This window comes from Melampsora larici-populina, assembly GCF_000204055.1.
Source record: "Melampsora larici-populina 98AG31 unplaced genomic scaffold MELLAscaffold_37, whole genome shotgun sequence".
NCBI lineage: Eukaryota > Fungi > Basidiomycota > Pucciniomycetes > Pucciniales > Melampsoraceae > Melampsora > Melampsora laricis-populina.
The window spans coordinates 909,120-929,451 of record NW_006768801.1 but is presented as its reverse complement, the minus strand read 5'-3'; the positions used below and the strand labels follow the sequence as shown (position 1 = coordinate 929,451).

At 37.2% G+C, this 20,332-nt stretch overlaps 4 protein-coding genes across 4 annotated transcripts; 3 read left to right on the top strand and 1 right to left on the bottom strand.

The window, feature by feature from the left end:
• Window positions 1–690: 690 nt before the first annotated feature.
• MELLADRAFT_90468 (uncharacterized protein) lies at window positions 691–2,846 on the top strand (the record flags this gene model as incomplete). The annotated part of the gene is made up of 3 exons (XM_007413517.1): window positions 691–1,024; window positions 1,362–2,654; window positions 2,758–2,846. 3 exons carry the CDS (start codon window positions 691–693, stop codon window positions 2,844–2,846), a joined length of 1,716 nt encoding a protein of 571 aa, XP_007413579.1.
• Window positions 2,847–4,997: 2,151 nt separating this feature from the next.
• MELLADRAFT_90467 (uncharacterized protein) lies at window positions 4,998–6,932 on the top strand (the record flags this gene model as incomplete). The annotated part of the gene is made up of 10 exons (XM_007413518.1): window positions 4,998–5,348; window positions 5,419–5,457; window positions 5,534–5,617; window positions 5,688–5,777; window positions 5,864–5,993; window positions 6,066–6,240; window positions 6,318–6,344; window positions 6,416–6,494; window positions 6,597–6,762; window positions 6,844–6,932. 10 exons carry the CDS (start codon window positions 4,998–5,000, stop codon window positions 6,930–6,932), a joined length of 1,230 nt encoding a protein of 409 aa, XP_007413580.1.
• A 1,243-nt stretch (window positions 6,933–8,175) lies between these two features.
• MELLADRAFT_56993 (uncharacterized protein) lies at window positions 8,176–9,432 on the bottom strand (the record flags this gene model as incomplete). The annotated part of the gene is made up of 5 exons (XM_007413516.1): window positions 8,176–8,496; window positions 8,580–8,654; window positions 8,723–8,971; window positions 9,050–9,152; window positions 9,241–9,432. 5 exons carry the CDS (start codon window positions 9,350–9,352, stop codon window positions 8,448–8,450), a joined length of 588 nt encoding a protein of 195 aa, XP_007413578.1.
• Window positions 9,433–17,100: 7,668 nt separating this feature from the next.
• On the top strand, window positions 17,101–18,512 carry MELLADRAFT_90465 (uncharacterized protein; the record flags this gene model as incomplete). Its single annotated transcript, XM_007413519.1, has 3 exons — window positions 17,101–17,662; window positions 17,740–17,949; window positions 18,016–18,512. 3 exons carry the CDS (start codon window positions 17,101–17,103, stop codon window positions 18,510–18,512), a joined length of 1,269 nt encoding a protein of 422 aa, XP_007413581.1.
• Between the last annotated feature and the right edge of the window lie 1,820 nt (window positions 18,513–20,332).

Below are 20,332 nucleotides of genomic sequence, written 5' to 3'. Positions count from 1 at the left end.
AATAAACCTTCGAATTGGATCAGTTGGTCGACTCATTCGATTTTAAAAAGAAAAGATAAAAACAAATCAAACAAATCTAACTCAAACCATCATCAAGATCACAATCAAATCATCAGAGAAGAAGAAGAAGACGAAGAAGAACAACAACAACAACAACAACAACAACAAGAACACTCATTATCATCACTTCATATAGCCAATCAATTCAATCAGACTCATTCAAATTCAAATTATCATCATTTACATCCTACACCACCTTTACCTAATCGACCTACTTCAAATCTTCATCAACAATCCTTCAACAATCTAAATGATTCTTCTTCAAATTCAAACTTACCTTCTTTACAACCATTCTCTCCTGAATATACAATTGCTATCTTACATATTCAAAACATTAGTTCGGCTATCAAAACTACCATCGAATCTAGATTAACTTCAACTGGTTTCAAATTCACTTCTCAACTTACTATAAACCTTTCGGAAGATCATCAAGATCATCTGATAAACGATCTGAGTCCAATCGCTAAATCTGGTTTTCAAAATGGTTTAAATTTGATTTATCTTTTAAACAGAGCTAGAGCTATACAAGTTTGGAAAGATTTAGTGGGTCAATCTAATTTCATTCCTACTACAAATCATTCATCGGATTCTACTCCTACTACTATCTCAAGACCTGGTTCTTTATCTTCAATGTTTGGTAAAGATGTCATTTGGGCTGCTGAAAATTTAGAGGTAGTCTATGAATTGATTTGTAAGTTTTGGTCAAAAGAAGATTATAAATTTAACCCTCAATTCATTCAACTTCAACAACAACAATCAAGATCTCAATCTCATCATTCTTTACCTCAATTCCATTCGTTTCATTCGTCTTCTGCTTTGAATCTCAATCCTCATTTACATTCATCTCCCATTCAACTTTCTTCAAGCGAGAATGGACTTGAAGATCCTACAGCAAAACCAAAGAAAAGAGTCTTCAAATTCAGTCATCAAGTTTCTGATGGTCCACCTGATATCGTCTCAAAGGGTATGTGTCTTCAAAAAACCTTTTCTTTGAGCTCCGTGAATTCGTTGGATCTGACCTATATCAAACTCATTTCATTCTTCTACAATTTGTAATTATGCGTACGCCTTTCTGAACTTGATCATCTTTGCCACGTCCGTTTATCTCGATTGGGTTTTATTTGTCGTATGGGTGATGCTTGGGTGGTTGTCCGGATTGAGTAAGTCGAATTTCAAAAAAAAAAACTTCCTTGGTGACCACTATCCTACGGTTGTCACGATCTCAATTTTCAATTTTTAGTTGCTGATGAATGACTCTCATACAGATTGAACTTTGGTGATTCCGCGCCCCACCTATGCAGCCGTGCAAAGCGGACCGATACATTCAACTAATTTAGCCCGTGAAGGACTCTCTTGTGTAACTCTGCAACACGCGTCTTCAAATCATCAACCCTTGGGTGTGAAGATTCTCACAGAGGCAAACGAAAATTTAATCAACTCGGAAGAGCAACCAGAAGATTGTGAAGAAGCTGAAGACAAGCAACCCACCCCATCTAACAGCCCTCATCGTCAATCTCTACCGCTCACCACACCTCGTTCGTTTTCCACTCGCACCTCATTCGACACCCTTCCTAACGCATTGGAATCACCTTCACCTACTCAATCGACTCTACCCACTCAACCCTCTTCTCCACCTCCTTCGACTCTGTTTCGAGTATCACGTTCGACTAGTCAAACTAGTGAATCACTTCACTCACCTTCTTCACTCTCATCCACTGCTAATTCAATTCGTTCGACCGAACATTCCTCTACACCCAACCTTCTTCGAACTACCCCTCCTACCATCACCACTACCAATCATACCGAACCTATCTTATCTCAATCTCAATCTTCTTGTTCTTCAAGATCTTCACTTATCTTCAAATCCGAAAAGACTAGATTCGCTCAATCACCCAAGATGACGTCAGTGACTACTACGACTTCAAGCTTCAAAGCAAGACCACTTCCAGCCTCCAATGCCCAACCTGATTCTTCACCTAGGATGTCAAAAGCTGCAATGTTACGATTAGGTTTACCTTGGACCCCACCCACTAGATCTGTTTCACCATCTGGTACACCCGAAAGTGAAACTCCAAGAGTCATTCCATCTGTAGCCTCATTAAACCCTCCAACTGTAGCACCTAGAGCCACGAAAGCATCAACTTTAAGAGCAGATGGAATCTTACCGGTTGATTCTAATCAACCAAGAGTAAAGAAAACCGAAAGTGAAATCTTTGAAAACACACCAGGACATAGTTTCAGAAGAAGATCATTAATCATCCCATCTATCGCATCACCCAAGACAGTACCAAGAGCCAACAAATCATCTGCACTTCGAGCCGGTGAATCAATTATGAGTAATCCAAAGGAAAAAAGAGAAAAGGTGAATGAGAAAGAAATCTTTAATGGTACACCGGGTCATAAACGAAATGAAAAGATTGAAGTTAAATCGAATAGACCACCTGAAGTGGAAGTCAGACCGACTAGAAGTTCAACCCTTCGAGCTTTATCTGATTCGACTACTAGTTTGACTAATCAAGTGAATGGTTCGAAAAACGGATTGAAGAAAAGTCAAAGATCACAAGCGATCGATAAACGTACTTCATTTGAAGGTGGTAAGTTGAAAAACATTGTTTCTCTTTTTGAACTCATTGAAAACAAGGAAATAATGAAAATTGATGAAACCTTGATGACTTTGAAAACTTTTTGTATATGTAGTACCAGGCCATAAAAGATCAATCCCAATCCCAGTAGCCGTCCTACAAAAACCACCCAGCACGTTACCAAGAATGAATTACGAGGGGTGATCTTAGGAATTGAAGAAGAAGAACGAGAAGGAGAAGGAGAAGGAGAAGAAATGAATTCGTCAAATGGATCGACTCATCCATCTTCTTCTTCATTACCACTTCATTCGAAATCCAATTCGGATGATCCAATCGATCCTAAAGAGTTTGGATCGGTTTTGATTTATTAGATTGGTTGATCAGTTAGATCTTCATGGCTTGGAAATCATTTGATGGATTTAATTTTTTTTTGTGTATGATGGAATGAACGAATGAAAGGGTTTTTTTTAGGGATTTGTTTTTTTAATTGCTTTTCTATCATTTTATATATTTTTTTCTTTGGATGTATTAGATGAAAGCGGTTTTGTTTCTTACTTAAGAGAATAAGAGTTGGTGAAGATGTGTCTATTCAATCTTTTTTTTTCTCTCATTGATCTTTGGTTGTCTTTCTTTGGTTGTTTTTCTTTCTTTTTCTTTTCCCTCTTTCTAAATTTCTTTCTTTTCCTTTGTGTGTGTGTGAACAATAAGTTTGGAAAAAGATGAAGAGAAAGTGGAAAATGGATGAAGAGCTTTCTTCTTTTTTTTTTGTTCTTTTTATCTTTCTTTTCGTTATCTTTCTTTTTCTTTTCTTTTTTCTTTCTATTCATAAAATTTGTTGTTATAATTGCTGAAATTTTTAGATTAAGGGTACTCAAAGCAAGTATGTGGCGCTACATATGTGGCACCACATACTTTCAAATTTTGTTTTTGACAGGCAAAATGACCTACACTGACATTACAATATGCCAAATATAATTCAAGATGTCCTTTTCTTCAACTCGTTATGGTAATTTCCGTGTCTAAAATGAAATTTGAAAAGTATGTGATGCCAGATATGTGGCGCCACATAGTACTTTGAGTACCCTTATTATATATATATATTGTACATATGAAAAACTTGATGGATTGTGATTATTTTTCTTTCGTGATAAGGATACGTATGTAAGTGATCAAAGATTGCAGAGTTCTTTTTTTCTTAGATATAATTTTCTGCTCTTTGATCGTGGTTTGTTAAGGAGGACAAGCTCCATATGCAAGTACCAAGAAATTGAAGTTTTAAATGACTTGAATTGTTGAGTGAATTGCTCAAAACCCATCATCTTACTCTGATGCATTACTCCATCAAATCCATATGAGATGTTAAAATCTGTGGTATTTCTGATCGAAATTATTTTATCGACATCTCTCTTTCTATGTACATATTTCTATCTGGGTTGTCTTTCTAGATCAAACTTGGTTCACAACATAACCTGAGTTATTCAACTTTGATTACAAACCCATCATAGTTTGTAGGTTAAGTAGATTTTTAAACTTGTTGGGAACCACCATTGAACAATTCTAGAGCTTCAAGATCGCTCCAGATTATTGTCTTTGTGATAGATCGACTGGATTTTTCAGAAAAGAGAGAATAGAATTCTACAAAGCAGATGACTGATCGAGGATGATCTGTCTCCACAACCCGAGAATCAGAATTTTAGTTGTCATAGATCAGAAACTTGTAAATTTGTATTTAATACGTATAGCCAAGCAAATGAGTTCATAGCCTTGAAATGTATGCAGTTAAAGATCCACATCATTCACTTGGGTGGAATATTTCTACCATGAAAATTAAATGTATCTCTCACCAGGAAGACGCCAAGAATGCACCGCTATTGGATTGTAAGGAAAAGCTGAACGAGTTTGCAGCTCGTACGATGACGAGAAAAGGATGATATTTTGATTCGTGTAGGAAGGAGTCCGGAGTGAAGGAAGCTGATGAGAAAGAGAGAATGGTTTCAGGATTGAATGAAAAGGGAAAAGAGAAAAAGGGAAAAGGTTAGAACGAAAGTCGAATCATCGAATCATCGAATCTGAATCTGTAACACTCTAGAACTAGAACTAGATTGCTAATCTTCAAAGTTCTTCTATTCTGTTTGATGGTAATCAGGGGTAAAACCAAAACCATTTCTCATCAAATCCATCATCACCATCACCATCAACTTCATCTCTCATCTAAACCTTGTCATCATATATCATTCATCAATCCAATCCAACCCAACCATCACATCAAAAGACTTACTCAACATTCCAAAGCAAACAAACTTTAAATCAAAGAAAGGATATGCATCAAACCAAACATCAAAAAGATAACAAATCATGAACTCAACCGATTCAAGATCAATCCATCCTATCAACTTATCAATCTCAAAACCATCTCAAGAACCAAAACCAATCAAGCTCAATCATCATCATCACAATCAATCTATCAAACCTAAATTAGAAGAAGATGATCAGAATTGTAATTTAGATTCCATTGATTCTACAAATTCAAAATCAACAAATCGATTTTACAAACGATTCAAATTAAGTACAGTTCAATATGCTTTCTTAGCTGTTCTTATTCTTCAATCAATTTCAATCATTGCTATCCTCTCTTCAACAGTTTCAAAAATCAAAAAAGAAATTCAATTAGGTACTCCTCAATTGACTAGCGTATCGACTTATCTAGTAAGTTTTTTATTTTCTTTCTAACTTGATGATTAGAATGGTCTTTTAATCTAACTTGGAAATCAATTAGGTCATCTTTATCATCGCCAATGTCTTCTCAATCGTCATGGTAAGTCTTTCAATCTAAAGAGTCGATTCACTCTCAATAAACTAATTCTATAACTGTTTCTTTTATCATCATCAAGACGTTTGATTCACTTTTCAACAAGAACGTCGTACAATTGATCAGCCTTTGTCTTTTTAACTTTCTGATGGCTGCTTATGGTGCTGTGAGTATTCTTATCAATCAAATCATCTCCTCATTTCTTAATCTGATTTTGATTTAAATGCTTTTTTTAGGTCCTACCACGTCAAATCAAACGTGCACTCCAGAATCCTGGTGGACCTGTTTCTTGGAATGGTGCACATGAAGGAACATCATGTAACATGGTCTGTCTCTAACTTTAACATATCTCTTTTGCAAAGCACTTTGTTCATCAATCTTACTTCTCTCGGTTCTTCTTTCATCAATTTAGTATGTGAGCTGTTATGGAGTTCAGTACTTGTATGGTGATATTCAAGGATGGATCATCACTATTCCAGTCATCACTGGATTTTGTTCTTGTTTATTAGCTTATCTAACATGGTTAATTTACAAAGAATTCGGTAAATCACTCTTTCCATCTCTTCTTTACTTTGAAAATCATTCAAAACTGACTTAAGCTTCTTTTTTTACAGGTTGGGATATCTTTAAACAAATCGGAGCTGATTTAAGATTAAAACGAATCATTCAACAAAAATATGTATTCTATATGTTACAGAAATTTAATTTGTTTTTCTTTATTGGATTTAGTGTTCAATTCTTAGTGTTATCTGGTTCGATGTCTAAACTTGAAAAAGCTTTTACGATTTGGTATGGATTGAAAAGCTTAAGATTCGTCTGTATGGATCGGAACCGGGACTGATTTGATTTTTTTTGATTGGGTATAGTGCATTGCCTTTTGGTTTAGCGGTGATGTAAGTTCTTCATTTTATCTATATCGTCTAAGAACCTTTGCTAAAGTGTTTTTCATTTTCGTATCACACAGTATATTGGCTGGTATAGCAGTCAGTCATGAGATCAAATGGATGATTGCAGTATATGCAGTAGTATGGGTAGCAGCAATGGTAAGGCTAATCTCTTTTTTTGGTTAACACTGTATTTAATCAACTCATCACTTACAGAAACATTTTGATTTCTCGATTCACCTTTTTTGGTTTTTTCCTTAGTCATCCTTTGTTTTTAAACTTGTTAGAATCTTTCAAGAACCAGTCTATGCAAGTGCAGTTAGAAGTTTGACACTCTTTTCGGTACTTAGTATTCTTTCACTTTTTGCTACTGGGATCATGGTAGGACTTTGTTATCAAAACTTTGGAAGAGGAATCAAACGTACAAGTGAGTGATGAACTTTGTACTTTTTGATTTGATTTGATTTGATTTGAGAGATTGATGAATTGTGTTGCGAAAATTTCTTAGCAATGGGATCTCCTTGGTTAGTTTTGATGAAAAAATCATCTTCTTCACCTACCTCTCCAACTGGTCCGACTCGAATGTCACTTGATTGAGATTGGATATCGGATTTTATCAACTATTCATTCAAATCCAACTAGATATACTTTTTTTTCATTTCTTTTAAATTTAGGTTTTGATCATATAATCATTTGCTCATAACCCTCCTTTTACCTATTCATATCCGATTTCGTATCGCTTCTTTCTACAAACGGGTTGGTAGATCACTAAAAAGACAATCAATGAAAAGAATGAAAGCAGGATAAGAAAGATTGATACCTTGTTTTTTTTTGGATATCTCTCTCTCGATTACTACTACTACTACTACTATTGCTATGATTAAGAGGAAGAAAAGATTATTGAAGAATTTCAGTTCTTGTTTATAGATATATATGAATGAACTTTTTTCTCTTTAGGGTTGGAATTGGGTTGTGTTTATATATAGATCTAGATAACTTTAGGTAGAATTCAGGGGTTGTAAGAGATGAATAAACGAAATAGAAAAGAAGTCAAGGAGATCAAAGAAGATCAAAGAAGAGAGGTAGAGAGAGAAAAGGTAATTTGAAAAATCTTCCAGTTTGAATTTTTTAAATCGAGAAAAATCAAGAAAGGGTACATTGTTTTTACAAAAACAATTGGTTGTTTAGATTGTGATTTTTGTTCTTCTTTTGTTTTGTTCTTCTCTCTTTTTCATGAAGAGGTATGTATCACATTCTGATTTTGATTTTGATGTTGATGTTGATTTTGATTTGATGAATGATGATATAAAGTTTGAAATTGTATAAAGGATATAACTAGTTGAAGAGAAGAGAAATGAAGAAAGTTCAGAATAATAATGGTCTTGTTTACCACTTGGACTGTGTTCATGTTGTTAATTACCATTTCGAAAAAACCATGATCCACTTGATCAGTTCATCATTCAGTGATTCATAATTTCAATTTCTCAAAAACTATCAGATGACCATCTTCAAATTCAGATTTATCATCCTCTTCTAATGATCATGAGTGGCTATATTGAATTTGGGTAGAGATTATCTTATTGAGTAAGAGAAGTTTTACCCTCTGTTAGGTGTTCTCTAGATGTGGTGATATGTACTCGTATCTCACAAGAAGTGAATATACATCCCCAATGCATCCGGATGCTCTCAATACTTGAATGCGCTGATCTCGTTCATTTACCAACACCCTGATCAGATCAACATCCTGTTTGACCAGGAATGAGCTTGTACATCAATCAGTACCGGTTTGATGGGCGATCTCCAAAAAGCTGCCCTTCAGACCAAGTATTAATTATATCTTGTGAGGATACCAAAGCTTAGCTCGGTGAATATATATATATATATATCTTCATTTATTTATTACACTTGACACTCTCAGATAGGCTGAAATCCGGTTCAAGAACTTGGTCAGTACATCGAAATTTTCAATTTTCTACACCTTCGCTTCGCCCTTCAAATATCATCATCTTTCCTGTAAATCATCTATGAAGAAGTTTTCGAAATCCGAGTTTGATACGCTGAAGATCTACTTTCAGTATGACTTTGAAATCCACTTTCAGCTTCTATAAACCTTCACTTTTTCTTCGAGGATCTTGCAGCATAGATTGCTGAGGTGAAAGGGCTGTAGAATCAAAGATCTCATAGAGCTTCAGTCAAATGAATCGCACTGAGATCTCAAGAGATAAAGATTGATGGACACGTAACTCTTCAAATCTGAGTGCGATTTGGTAAACCACATAGACCAAGCCCGTCAAGAGTACACCAGCTGGTGACTTAGACCTGGCGAAACTCATAACACGTTCAACGCTCATCATGCAAAGGCCAAGAAAGCTTCAAAAGGTACTCACTGTAATGCACCGGCCAGAAAGCAAAGTGTACTACCGTCATACATAGGACTTTGACTGACATTGAAGGGGAAACCCACGACCATTTGATCCATCAAGATACCAAAATAATCACCAAGATAAGTACCTGTGACACCTAATTTCCACATCGAACTACCAACAAGAGTTGAACCGAGTGCAAAGAGAGCACGAGCCAAGATTGGTCGATTGAGGAAATCATGGGTAGGTTGAGTTTGAAGTGCTCGTTGATAACTGTTTATTTCGATTTAAGAAAACCAATGTTTAGTTAGATTGTGGATAACGAATACAAATCAAATGAAATTACTTAACAGATGATCACGTATAATTCCAATTAAAAAAATCACTACTCCAAGAAAATAACAACCTCGATAAGGAGAACCAAAGATCTTAGTAAGAAACCTAGTAGAATGTTCTAAGAAAGAAAACAAAACAAAAAATCCCCATCATGAGTATATATTCAATTTGAGAATAAAGTCAAAGAAATGAGAAATGAACTTTACCTTTTCTTGCAATTATATTCCAAAAGAGTGGATTAAAAATAATACTAATTACTGAGATCCAAAGATCAATTTGATGAAAATCAATTAACTCGGTATCCAAAAAGTTCATCATCGTGTTCATAACTTTATGTATGAAGAATACTTGAGGAGAATTGATGATTTAAGATTTGTTGTACCAAGCTTGATTCATGACATGATCAAAATTGGAGGTGTTTTGATTCGAATCCGATCGAGATCATATTCAATTGGACCATTAGATTTGAAACCTTATTTTCGATATAATCATATTCCATCCTTTACAAGCATCCGTAGTCGGGTTCGAGATCCATTTCATGTGTTTATAATTATGGCGTTCAAACATGCGCAAGAAATTTGCAAGTTGTGAGAAAGTTCTGTGCAAGTTCTTTCAAACATCTTGCATAGAACTTGCACAAAACTTGCAGACTTAAGAAAGTTATGTGTGAACCTAGGCTTCCCCGCTTCGAGGACTCAGTTTGCCCTTGATGAGAAAGGGTAAATACATACAGCAGGGGGTTGTGAAAAAATTAATTAAGCAAGATCCGTGCAAGATTTCTTGCACGGATCTTGCACGGATCTTGCACGGATCTTGCACGGATCTTGCACATCGGTTTTGCAAATTTCTTACACATGTTTGAACGCCATAAATGTACAGCCGTTCCAAGAAAGGTTGACAACTTTTCTTTGGAGAAAGTTGTCTCCGCAGCGGCTAAAACCAAAGACAAAACTTGGTTACAGGTTTATTATTTCCTGTATTCTTCCAATTAGCGGAGAGACAAAATCAAGTGAGAGACAAAACCCGGGTTTTGCACATTGGTGAGATTTCCAAAAAATTAATCTTTGTTGGAACAGCTGTACCCCTGAAGGCTGATTCATGTACCCATGAAGTCAAACTCACAACTAATATCATATCAGAGCGGGGAGTCAGTGACAAAGGTGGTTGACCATAGTGGTATCTGCATTGTAAGTAGCTTGAGTCATATGAGTATCCAAGAAAACAGACAGAGCTTGTGTTGGGTATGGGGTTTGACTGCTAATTATTGCCTCTAGAATCTCTGGATACATCTTTCTGGATACATTTGAATGGAAATCATGGCACTACATTCATGGCACTACATTGATAAAGCTTAGAATCAAAAAAAAAAGAGAGAGAAGAAATGAAGGTCTTTTACATTATAGTTTTCAAGTCAGTTAAAGTGTACTGAAACATGATCCAGGATTTGATTTGACCACTAATCTCACACAACTTGATATAAAGTCTTTTCAATGATCATGAAGATGAACTCTTTTACAAAACTTTGAGGATAAGATAACAAATTAAATCTTCTCTTCTTCTCTAAGGGCGTGTTCACTTAGCCGTGATTTTGTGAAATCACATTCAGGGACAGGGCTTTTCTACATGTAGAAAAGCGATTTTTGTACAAAAAACGAAATTTCACGTTTCATGACAAAAGTGGTCATGAAGCGTTTGTTTAAAGTCAAGTTAAGGACGGAATTCGTCCGTTGATCAGATCGATCGCTTTCTCATTTGATAATGGAAGCTGTAGAAGGTCAAAGGTGATCACACCTTCATGAAAGCTTCCTCTGTATCTCATTGGGCCAATCCATATATATTATTCAAAGCACTCTCTACATATATCTCGGAATGATGGTTCAAACGATTCTCATTGGTAAGATCTATAAATACACAATGTGATAGACTCGGAAAGATTTCCCTCCCTTCAGTATGGATTGAAGTTGAGTATCTAAATCAAAATAAATTATTAAAAAAGTCATCTACATAAAAAGAAACGATACCAAACAAGATGAGCTAAATAAAAGAGAAGACAAAGATCAGATGTCTCTACAAAAAGGCTACGAAATGATTAAATTGACCCATTACCACACCGAACGGTCGAGATCCTCCATTGTTGTTGTTTGTATTGATATTGATTTCATTGTCATATTAAAAGCATGAACTTGGTGTGCGTTTAGTCACTTCATAGTACATTTTGTATCATCATAAGCAGTATAGATATGTTTTTTGATTGACTTCAATGTGTATCGGTCAACTTGTTCATTGGCTTTGATCTTGTTTTCTTTCACTTTGACTGGTTTGTTGACTTTGATTGATTTGTTGACTGAGGTTGAGGTTGATTTTGATTTTGATTTAGGTGTGTGAATTTGACTTGAGGCAAGAATCAAATGAGCAAGATATTGATAAATATAATTGAGGATGAGATCGATTGAGGACGGTGATCAAAGATGGCTTTTGATGAGTGTGGTGGATGTTGGATTTTCATAGGTTGGTGCAATGGATGGGACTTGAGCAAGATTGGAGGGGTTCCGTACGGTGGAAGGTGCCTTGAGAAATTTCACCAGCTTGAGAAAGGATTCACAGAATGCGATTTCTAAAGGGAAGAATTCAATAATAGCGAATTCTTGAAAAGTCCCAAAAAATCGCTTTTTGTAAGCATTTTCTGATTTTTAAAATGCTTGTATTTAAGAAATCAAACGCTTTTCACAGAATGCGGTTTCTTGACATTCAAGAAAGCGATTTCTCAGGAAAAAGCGCTTAATTGAATGTGCTCTAAGACGTGTACTTTCCAAAAAAATTTGAGCACAGGAATTCATGCTGTGAATGTCCACACAAGGCTGTCCAAACAAAATGGATCTACAGGCCACACAGCATGTAGAAAGCCTTGCATGAAAAGGCATCCCCATCTAAAGATGGATTGATTGGGTCCTGTTGATATGTTTCCTGTGACTTTGAGCGTCTGCCTTGAGATATATGTACATACAGACCTTTACAACTTGTCTATATACGGCTACTTTGATTGTTAGAGGTTGGTTTTATAGGCTAACCTTAAAGCTTCTTTTTTTAAAAGTAATTCTACAATATTTGTTAGACTCACACTATGTCTGATTCAGGGAATCAAGAAATAAGTTTTAAAGATCATGAGATTCTACACTATTAAAATCTTATGCAATAGGCGAGGACCCAGGAAAGCTCCTGTGGAGGTTGGAGTCGAGAAATGTCGGAATTTCACCTGCAATTTGACCCAGGTTGGTGTTGAAAAAGGTCAGAATTAGCCATTTTTGCCAAAACGTAGGTGTTGAAAACTGTCGGAATCGGGCGGATTTGAGACGAAAGGTTGACCTTTTTTACGTAGATTTTAGGGTTAGGTCTGGCTATGAGAGGCATCAAAGTGTGAAAGCAAGCTAGAAACCTATTCTGAGATGTCACGAGAAATGCAATGAGCAGTATTCTGCAGTGTATCTCAGTTCCCGATTTTACCACAACCAGCCACTGGCACTACGCACCCCACACTACCCCACACAATCACATTCAAAGTTCCAACTGAAACAGAGTTAAACTCATCAACTCACCACTCAATACCAATCTACATAACCATGCCACTGCTTAAAGACGTGATGAAAGAGGTGTTACGCCTGGTTGAAGAATGCCCGATGATAGCCGAAGCTACAAGCGCCAATCAGATTTACAAGACGTTCTCGCATCCACCTCACTTACCAGAGGAGGATGCGGAAGAAGGAATATGGTTATCAGTCAATACAAAACTCAACACGTTATTTGGTCAAGACAATGGTCATGAGCACATCTTAAAAGGCTCCAAAGGCATTTCTTTGGTTGTGAGATGGGTGGATACGGCTCGTGAGCACCCAACATGAGATTCACCGCAAGAAAAGGAACAACACCTACATAAAAACGGAAAGTTTGATTCTGCATCAGACAACTTGATCAAGCTCAAATTCGAGAGAATTTGTGATCAAGTCAGGGGTAAGCTTAGCTCATCTCGTTTGCCCTCCATCATACAAATAGACAGAATTTCTGATTATGAACTTGTGTCTATCAGCACTCGGAGGATCTCTTCCTCAACCATCTCAATCTGCAAAAAAACCCTCGAAGGGTGTTAAACGTCGAATTGTTTCAAACCCCACATCGAATCCCAACATCACAGTTGCCCAAGAACCGAAGCGTCCTTCAAAACGTCAACATACTGTAGCCAGCACATCTACCTTAAATCCAAATACAAATCCAATTACGATCTCATCTGATTACGAGTCACCTGATCATGATGATGAAGTCATCTTTGTCAAAAGAATCTCTAGTAAACCCTCACAAAAAAAGAACGAAAGAAAAGAAGTGATCCAACGTCTTTATGCCCTCTATCTAAACCGAACCAGCCTTGCACGCGTTGTAAAGTCGAGCAGGACCCAAAGGGAAAGGTTTTAAGGTGCCACTGCGGTTCAGCACTGATCATTCTTCATCAAGGAAGAATTGAAGGTGCACAAGTGCACTGGCAAAGTGGTAAGCAGTCTTTTTGCCCTCATTTTCAATAGTTGTTAAGCCTGTGTTGATGTGCTTGATGTTTTTGTAACATCAGGTATGTGTAAGAAAGCAACTGCTACATTAAGAACAAACACAGTCTTGAGCTTGTATTTTACCAAAGATCCGGCTCTCCAACCTGTCAAAAAGAATATAATTGACACTGTTTTCCCCGGTCTGACCGATGAAACCTGGATCAGACATCGGGCGAAACATACAATCTCTCAGTTCATGGAAAGCACATGCAGCGTCTATTGCGGCATCATCCAATACCAAATTCGCCAAGAACTCTTTAGGCCCGATCTCACAGAGAACGGTCTTACTAGTTCCCACAAGTCTCAACTAGTATCAACAATGGACGCACGAGCAATCAGGGAAGTCAAGCGAAATGGTGAACGCAACACCATTCACTCAAAATCTTGTGAGAAAACTTTTGAACGCCACAAAAAGGACCCTATACAACCTTGCGATGCCTGCCTAGATTTAAAAGGTCTTACCAGCTTGACACGAGCTCTTAACCGACAATATGCTGAAGGTGACAAGATCAAATTTATACCAAACTATCTGATGTGCATGGATAAGTTCAACGCCCTCCTGAGAAAGCACTCAGAGCTAAGAGTTCTTCAAAAGTCTCTTGAGTCATCACCAAATGGCGACTTTAGTGAATTTCTCTATCACCTTTCGATTTTGGCTAAGGAAGGATTTTTCCAGAACCGAGAAGCCATGAAAGGGATGATCATGGGATGTGCTGTACGCGCCAAGCGTGAGGAAGCAGGAAAGTCTCTCCGGGGCATTGTAGAACTTATAACCCAACAAGGGTTATACAGAGCTGGAAGAGGATAATCCACTAATAAAATGACTAGTAGAAGTTGTCTAAGGACTGCTCTTCTAAAACAACACAATCAGAAAGAGCTCTGTTGTATTGAGTACTGATAAGGCACCAGAGAAATATATCTTCACACGTAATTTAACTTCAAAAGCACACTTTGTATTACTATCAACACTGCTATAGTGTTATTCCCAATTGATAACTAAAAGAAATAAGCAATATCTGATTGATATTATTCCCAATAAGTCTTTATGACTATAAAACTAAAGTAAATTTCTCTTTATAATTGTAATAAAGGGCGTATTTAAGTGACCAGGTACTATTAAAATAAGTTTATAATGATAAACAAAATAATAATGGCGTAAATGATAAAGAAAAAAAAAGGGAACAACAGTCCCAAAACCCTCTCAAAGTATATATAACAATGTACTAGAACTTTTACAATGGTCAACAGCCTCAAAACCAATCAAATCCGCCCAAAATTCCCTAAAAACCCTATGATGACGCAATGTAATGATTTTGTTACTAATAAATGATGTAATTTTCACAGCTAAAAGTGATCAATGACGCAATAATATGATGTACAGCACTTCTTATGATGAATACAGCTGATTTTTTCCTTGTAAACTAGCTGAAAACCAATTTTTGAGATTACGAATTTTTTCAGATGTGCTTCAATTTTTGATTACTAAAGTTCATCTTGTAGCCCACGTGTTACTGATCATTTCTGACACCTACATGACCTACTTCTGATGAGTGATGAGTAAGATATTGAGTTGTGAAGTTAAGGTTTTTAGTGTTACATGTGACTTGTGACTGTAAATTCGAGATTCACACCAATTCTTTATTTGCCTTATAACTTTTTACACACACCTCCGTTACTAATGATTTAAAGTTTGTACACTATGTAATCCACTCTTCTGCGTTGAATGAGCCATCTACCAACCTATTCGGACATCATTTGACATATGTAATTAGCTAAAAACCTCCATTTTCCACGAATTTCACCCATTTTCTTCACTTTTCACAGCTACTACTCTCTTTTTCTTGCTCATGTAATATGACATCATCATCTATAACCTTAAAAATCCCGGAAAATCCTCTTGGCAACCTTAAATTCCATTACTACCACTATTACACAACCAAACTACACGTGTACCTCTTGTTTACCAACTTTGAGAAAGTGCCTTTTCCCTAATAACTTCTGTTTCTACTTATCAACCTTGAAGATTAAAATTGTCATAGTATAATATCATGTTGTTCTTTCATATTCTAACCTCATAATACCCATAACTTTATTTTTACTAACCTAAAAACCATTTTCCAACCTTTGTACCTATAATTTCGAATTTTTCTTATGTTTTTCTTTCTTTCTTTTTGTAATAAGTTTGTAAGTAAACTATAATGATCTTATGTATAATGTGAAATAAAAATGATGTAATATTGACCTAATGACCAATACATAAGCCTACAAGAGCTTCAATTGATCAAAAACCTCCATTTCGAATTTTCTTTCCTGCTGAATCCTGCTAATAAACTGGTAATTATGAATTTTTTAATTGATCCCATAAATTGATCACCACAGCATGCGAATCGACGCTCATCTCAACGACTGCCTCACGACTTTGGGTGCAATGAGCAAGAGTGCTCTTAAACTCATCACCAAGAACTTTGTTGGTAAAACACTTCAATGTCAACGAATGGATCGTGCAAAGAGCAAGACCGAGATAGAGGATGGAATGGCTCAGGGAAATTTTGATCGTGCGGCTGAGATCCTTGCTGAGCTCGGATATTCAGGGCCTGTTGCGGTTGCCTCAGATCAAACGGTTTGTGTCCAGACGCTTCGACACCATCATGGTTTCATTGTTGGAGCCCAAGGAGGCGACATACCCTTTAATAGCCCGGATCAACTGCAAGAATTACTTGAGAATATCAAGAGCAAAAATAATTTATGCTCCAAAGTAAGTATTTATCCAGATACTTATTCAATTCCATAGACTAACTCATCATATCTATTAACCACTAGATCCAAGCTTATACTATGCAGGTTCCTCTTCCCAACATTCCGACGCTAGTTGTTGCATTGTTAGCTAGTAAATCTGACAAAGGAAGTGATGATATTGCAGTACTTCACGATACTGTCATACAAATGAGTCGGGCTTCCGGTATTAATGTCCTGTCAATTGGTGCGGATGGAGCTGCCAATGAGTTGGCTGCGCAGGCAAAGCTCAATCAAATGACAACTCGATTCTTAACATATTTGAACAAAAATCTTGAAGTCAACATTAAAGTCCCTCTTTTTGGAAATCCACCTCGCCCAATTGTTACTTTACAGGACCCTAAGCACGCTAGGAAGACTGGTGCTAATCAACTATTATCCGGGTCCCGCTTGATAACTATTGGAAAATTCACTGTCTCTCTTCAAGACCTCTCTCAGGTTCTACAAACTCCAAATAGCCCACTCCTTGCAAAAGATGTGTTTGACTGCAATAAACAAGACAACGGGCGTGCATTGAGGATATTCTGCTCTCAAAAAGTTGCCACAACTCTGGCTCGACCCGACTGTTCTGGCTTAACCATATATCTTTTCATCATCGGCGAGCTATGTGATGCATGGTTAAACAAAACAATGAATCATCGAGAGCGAATTAGGTCTGCGTGGACAGCTGGTTTCTTCCTCCGAATGTGGAAAAAACACCTTCTGCAGCGTCAGTCAGATACAAATGGTTTAATGAGCTTTCACCTCAACGGAATCTCACACGCAAGCTTCAAAATATTTTCAACTCTTGCTGAATCATTAATAGCACTAATTATCTCACATTGCGAGTATTATCCAGATTTCCTGTTCTGCCCATGGAAACATGGAACCGAAGCGTGCGAACATATATTTGGATGGATGAGAGTCATCTCTCCAAACTTTAGTGTTCTTGATGCCCGCCTCATGATGCCCAAAATAATTTCAGTGGTCAAGAGCATCATGAGTGGAAGGATTCAGATTCCACCATCAGAACATGTCCACGCAGTGTACCAGATTGATCTTCATGAAGATAATGCTGATAACCTCAATCATCTGCGTGATTTTCCTTCAAATAAGGAGATATCAGAAGACCTTTCCATTGCTAATAAACGTGCTATGAGTTTAGCTGAATTCTGTGGAATGGTTGCAATTGAGCTCAACAAATCAGACAAAGATGTAGAAGAAATCCTCGGTTCTACTGTACATAACACTCAAGAACACTCTCCAGGTATGTTTCCCTGAAAAATTTTAACAGCAAGATTATAACTTTTGATTGTGGAGCTGATGAAAGTCTGAATCTTTCAGATGTTTCAACAAGTGCTGCCAAAGATTACGAGATCAACTATAGTTTTGAACTTGGGGAATTCCCTGAAAATGTGGCTTTTGAAACGGCAGCAACATTGACAAAAGAGCAGAATGCTCTCAACGTCATGATGGAACAAGTACCCAAGACTTTTGAGGGTAAAGTGGTCCAGAACTCTGCAATGTTGATTTCCAACCTTCTCAACTCTAGTGGTGCGTATTTTTTACTTTAGCATCAAATTTGTTCCATAAACTTACCGATAATCTCTTGCAAAATAGATGAGCCTCAGAACCCGAATGGTCTGGTTTCAGGATTGGGAAAAGAAGCTACGTTGTGCTTGATTGATAATGACAGACTTCATGTCAAGAACATAATCGAATTACGAAAACAACACGATATTCAAGTAGCAAAGAACAAAGGCAATGATAGAATACTGACAAACTGTGATAATCTAAGACTTGAGCTCAATTTGACTACAAATGATGGCATCTTGAAACCTAGCATATGCTCAAAAGCTATCGCGGTCTTCATGAAGAATTTCTCTGGAACCCCAGCTGGTGCTGCGCGTCAACACCGGTGGAACATGCACATCAAGATGAATCTGGGGGGTCTCATCACAAACACCACTAAAGATCGAGCTGTGGATATGCAGCAGTTATTTGACAGGGGCTCTATTGGGATTGAAAACCCAATTGAGCCGGGTACAATCATTATCTTTATCAAGAACGACATATGTTTTTCAACTTTGTTCAAAAGCATAGTAGCCTGTTGCTGATGTTTTATGTGACTCAGATCTTATATCTTGCGCGGACAATAGTTGTCTATGAATACGTGGCAGGAAAACACGGCTTTATTACGAGTGCTACATCAAGAAAGAAGTTATTGCACATTGGCGTACAAGTCTTATACTATCAACCAGGGTCTCCAGTGGCAATGGCTACTAAAGACGACGATCCTAATACCTGGGTCTATGCCCTCCTCGACGCCCCTGACATCATCTATGTCTTCAAGCCTTCGGATGGCTCAAACTTTGCATTACTTGATGAAGGATCTTATTCCATTCCCAGGATCATCTGTGAGATGTTGCGAAGTATCAACATTGACAAGCTCATTCAACGTCACAATCAAGAAAGAAGCAAGTCGAAATCAACAGTCCATCATGAAGATGAATAGTGAATCTTTTATTTCCACTTTTGCTTTTATATCACGTCTCTATTACAATACATGTTTCTATTTTCATCTCTGCCTAGGTAATTGAGCTTTAAAAGTTGTTTTTCATCTTGGTATAAAGGAATCTTCGTGCTTTGTGCTTCTGAGAGCTGACAAACGGGGCTGTTTGTACGTCAGCCCCAGTACTATGCGGAGCCGGTGCCGGGCTGGGCTTATGAGTAATCCTGCTGAGGGATGTAGGTGTCGAAAAACGTTGGAATCTGAGGATTTTTTGGGAATCAACCGGAGTTGGTCGGAATTTTCGACACCAACCTCTGCAGGGGCTTTCCTGGGTCCTAATAGGCGCTGTCAAGTTTGACTTTTTTTTACGGTTTTTACAATAAAAAGCTTCTCCTGCTGTAGCATAAGTTTATGTAAATTTTACGCAAATGGGAGAAGTTTTATGTATCCCTTTTGCGTAAAACATAAACAATTTATGTTTACAACATGTGATCAAAGAGCTCACCTTGACTGATTTGCTCTTGTAAACAGTGGGCTTGATAGTGGATGCAAGGACAACCTTGCATCCTTTTACCAGCAGTTTTCACCTCACCAGGTGGATGATCAAGGCAAAAATGTAAAAAAACCTTAATTGTGGACCAGCAGTTATTGTACAACCACGGCTAAGTTTTTTTTTTGAGTTATAACATAAAAACTTAGGGCCCGTTTGGCTGGATTTTGAAATAATTGTTACCCAAAAATGATTTTTCGATCTGCCCCTTGAAAAAGGGGCAGATCAAAAAACCAAATTTCGGCTTTTTTGTTTACCAAACAGTTGACCAAATTGGTCAACAAAAGATCGAAATAATCGTCGTTGACCATTTGATCAGCGTTCAACTGTTTGGTAAACAAGAAATGAAACAATTTTTCAAACAAAACTTGATTGAAACTTGAAAATCAATTGTTTCGTTTTTGTTTTCTTTATCTTTTTCGTTTCCACTCATCCACTCATCCATCCATCTCGGTCATCAACAACCAAACTCACCATTTTTTTGTATCATCGTGACACTTCACATCACGTCATTTAAGACATCATGGAGCATTGACCTTGTGCTTCAATTCAATCTCTCACACCTGAGAAATGTGCCGAACATCAAAAGCTGCTCAAACTACAGTTTCTCAAACATCTCCTTGCTGTTCAACAGCAACAATTCCAAATTTTTTGTTACTCCAGCACTGGTGTACAGGCATGTGCAGCTCAAATCCTGCCTCATCTCACCAAAACTCCGTGTCTTACGTCCATCCTCAGCAGTCAGGCTTGGATTGATGAGCTCATAGCTAGTCAAAATAACTCAGTTTTCTACGAGAATCTTGGCATGCGTAAACATGTTTTTTTTGAATTATGTTCTGTACTTGAAGAATCCGGAATTTTATATGACTCCCGTT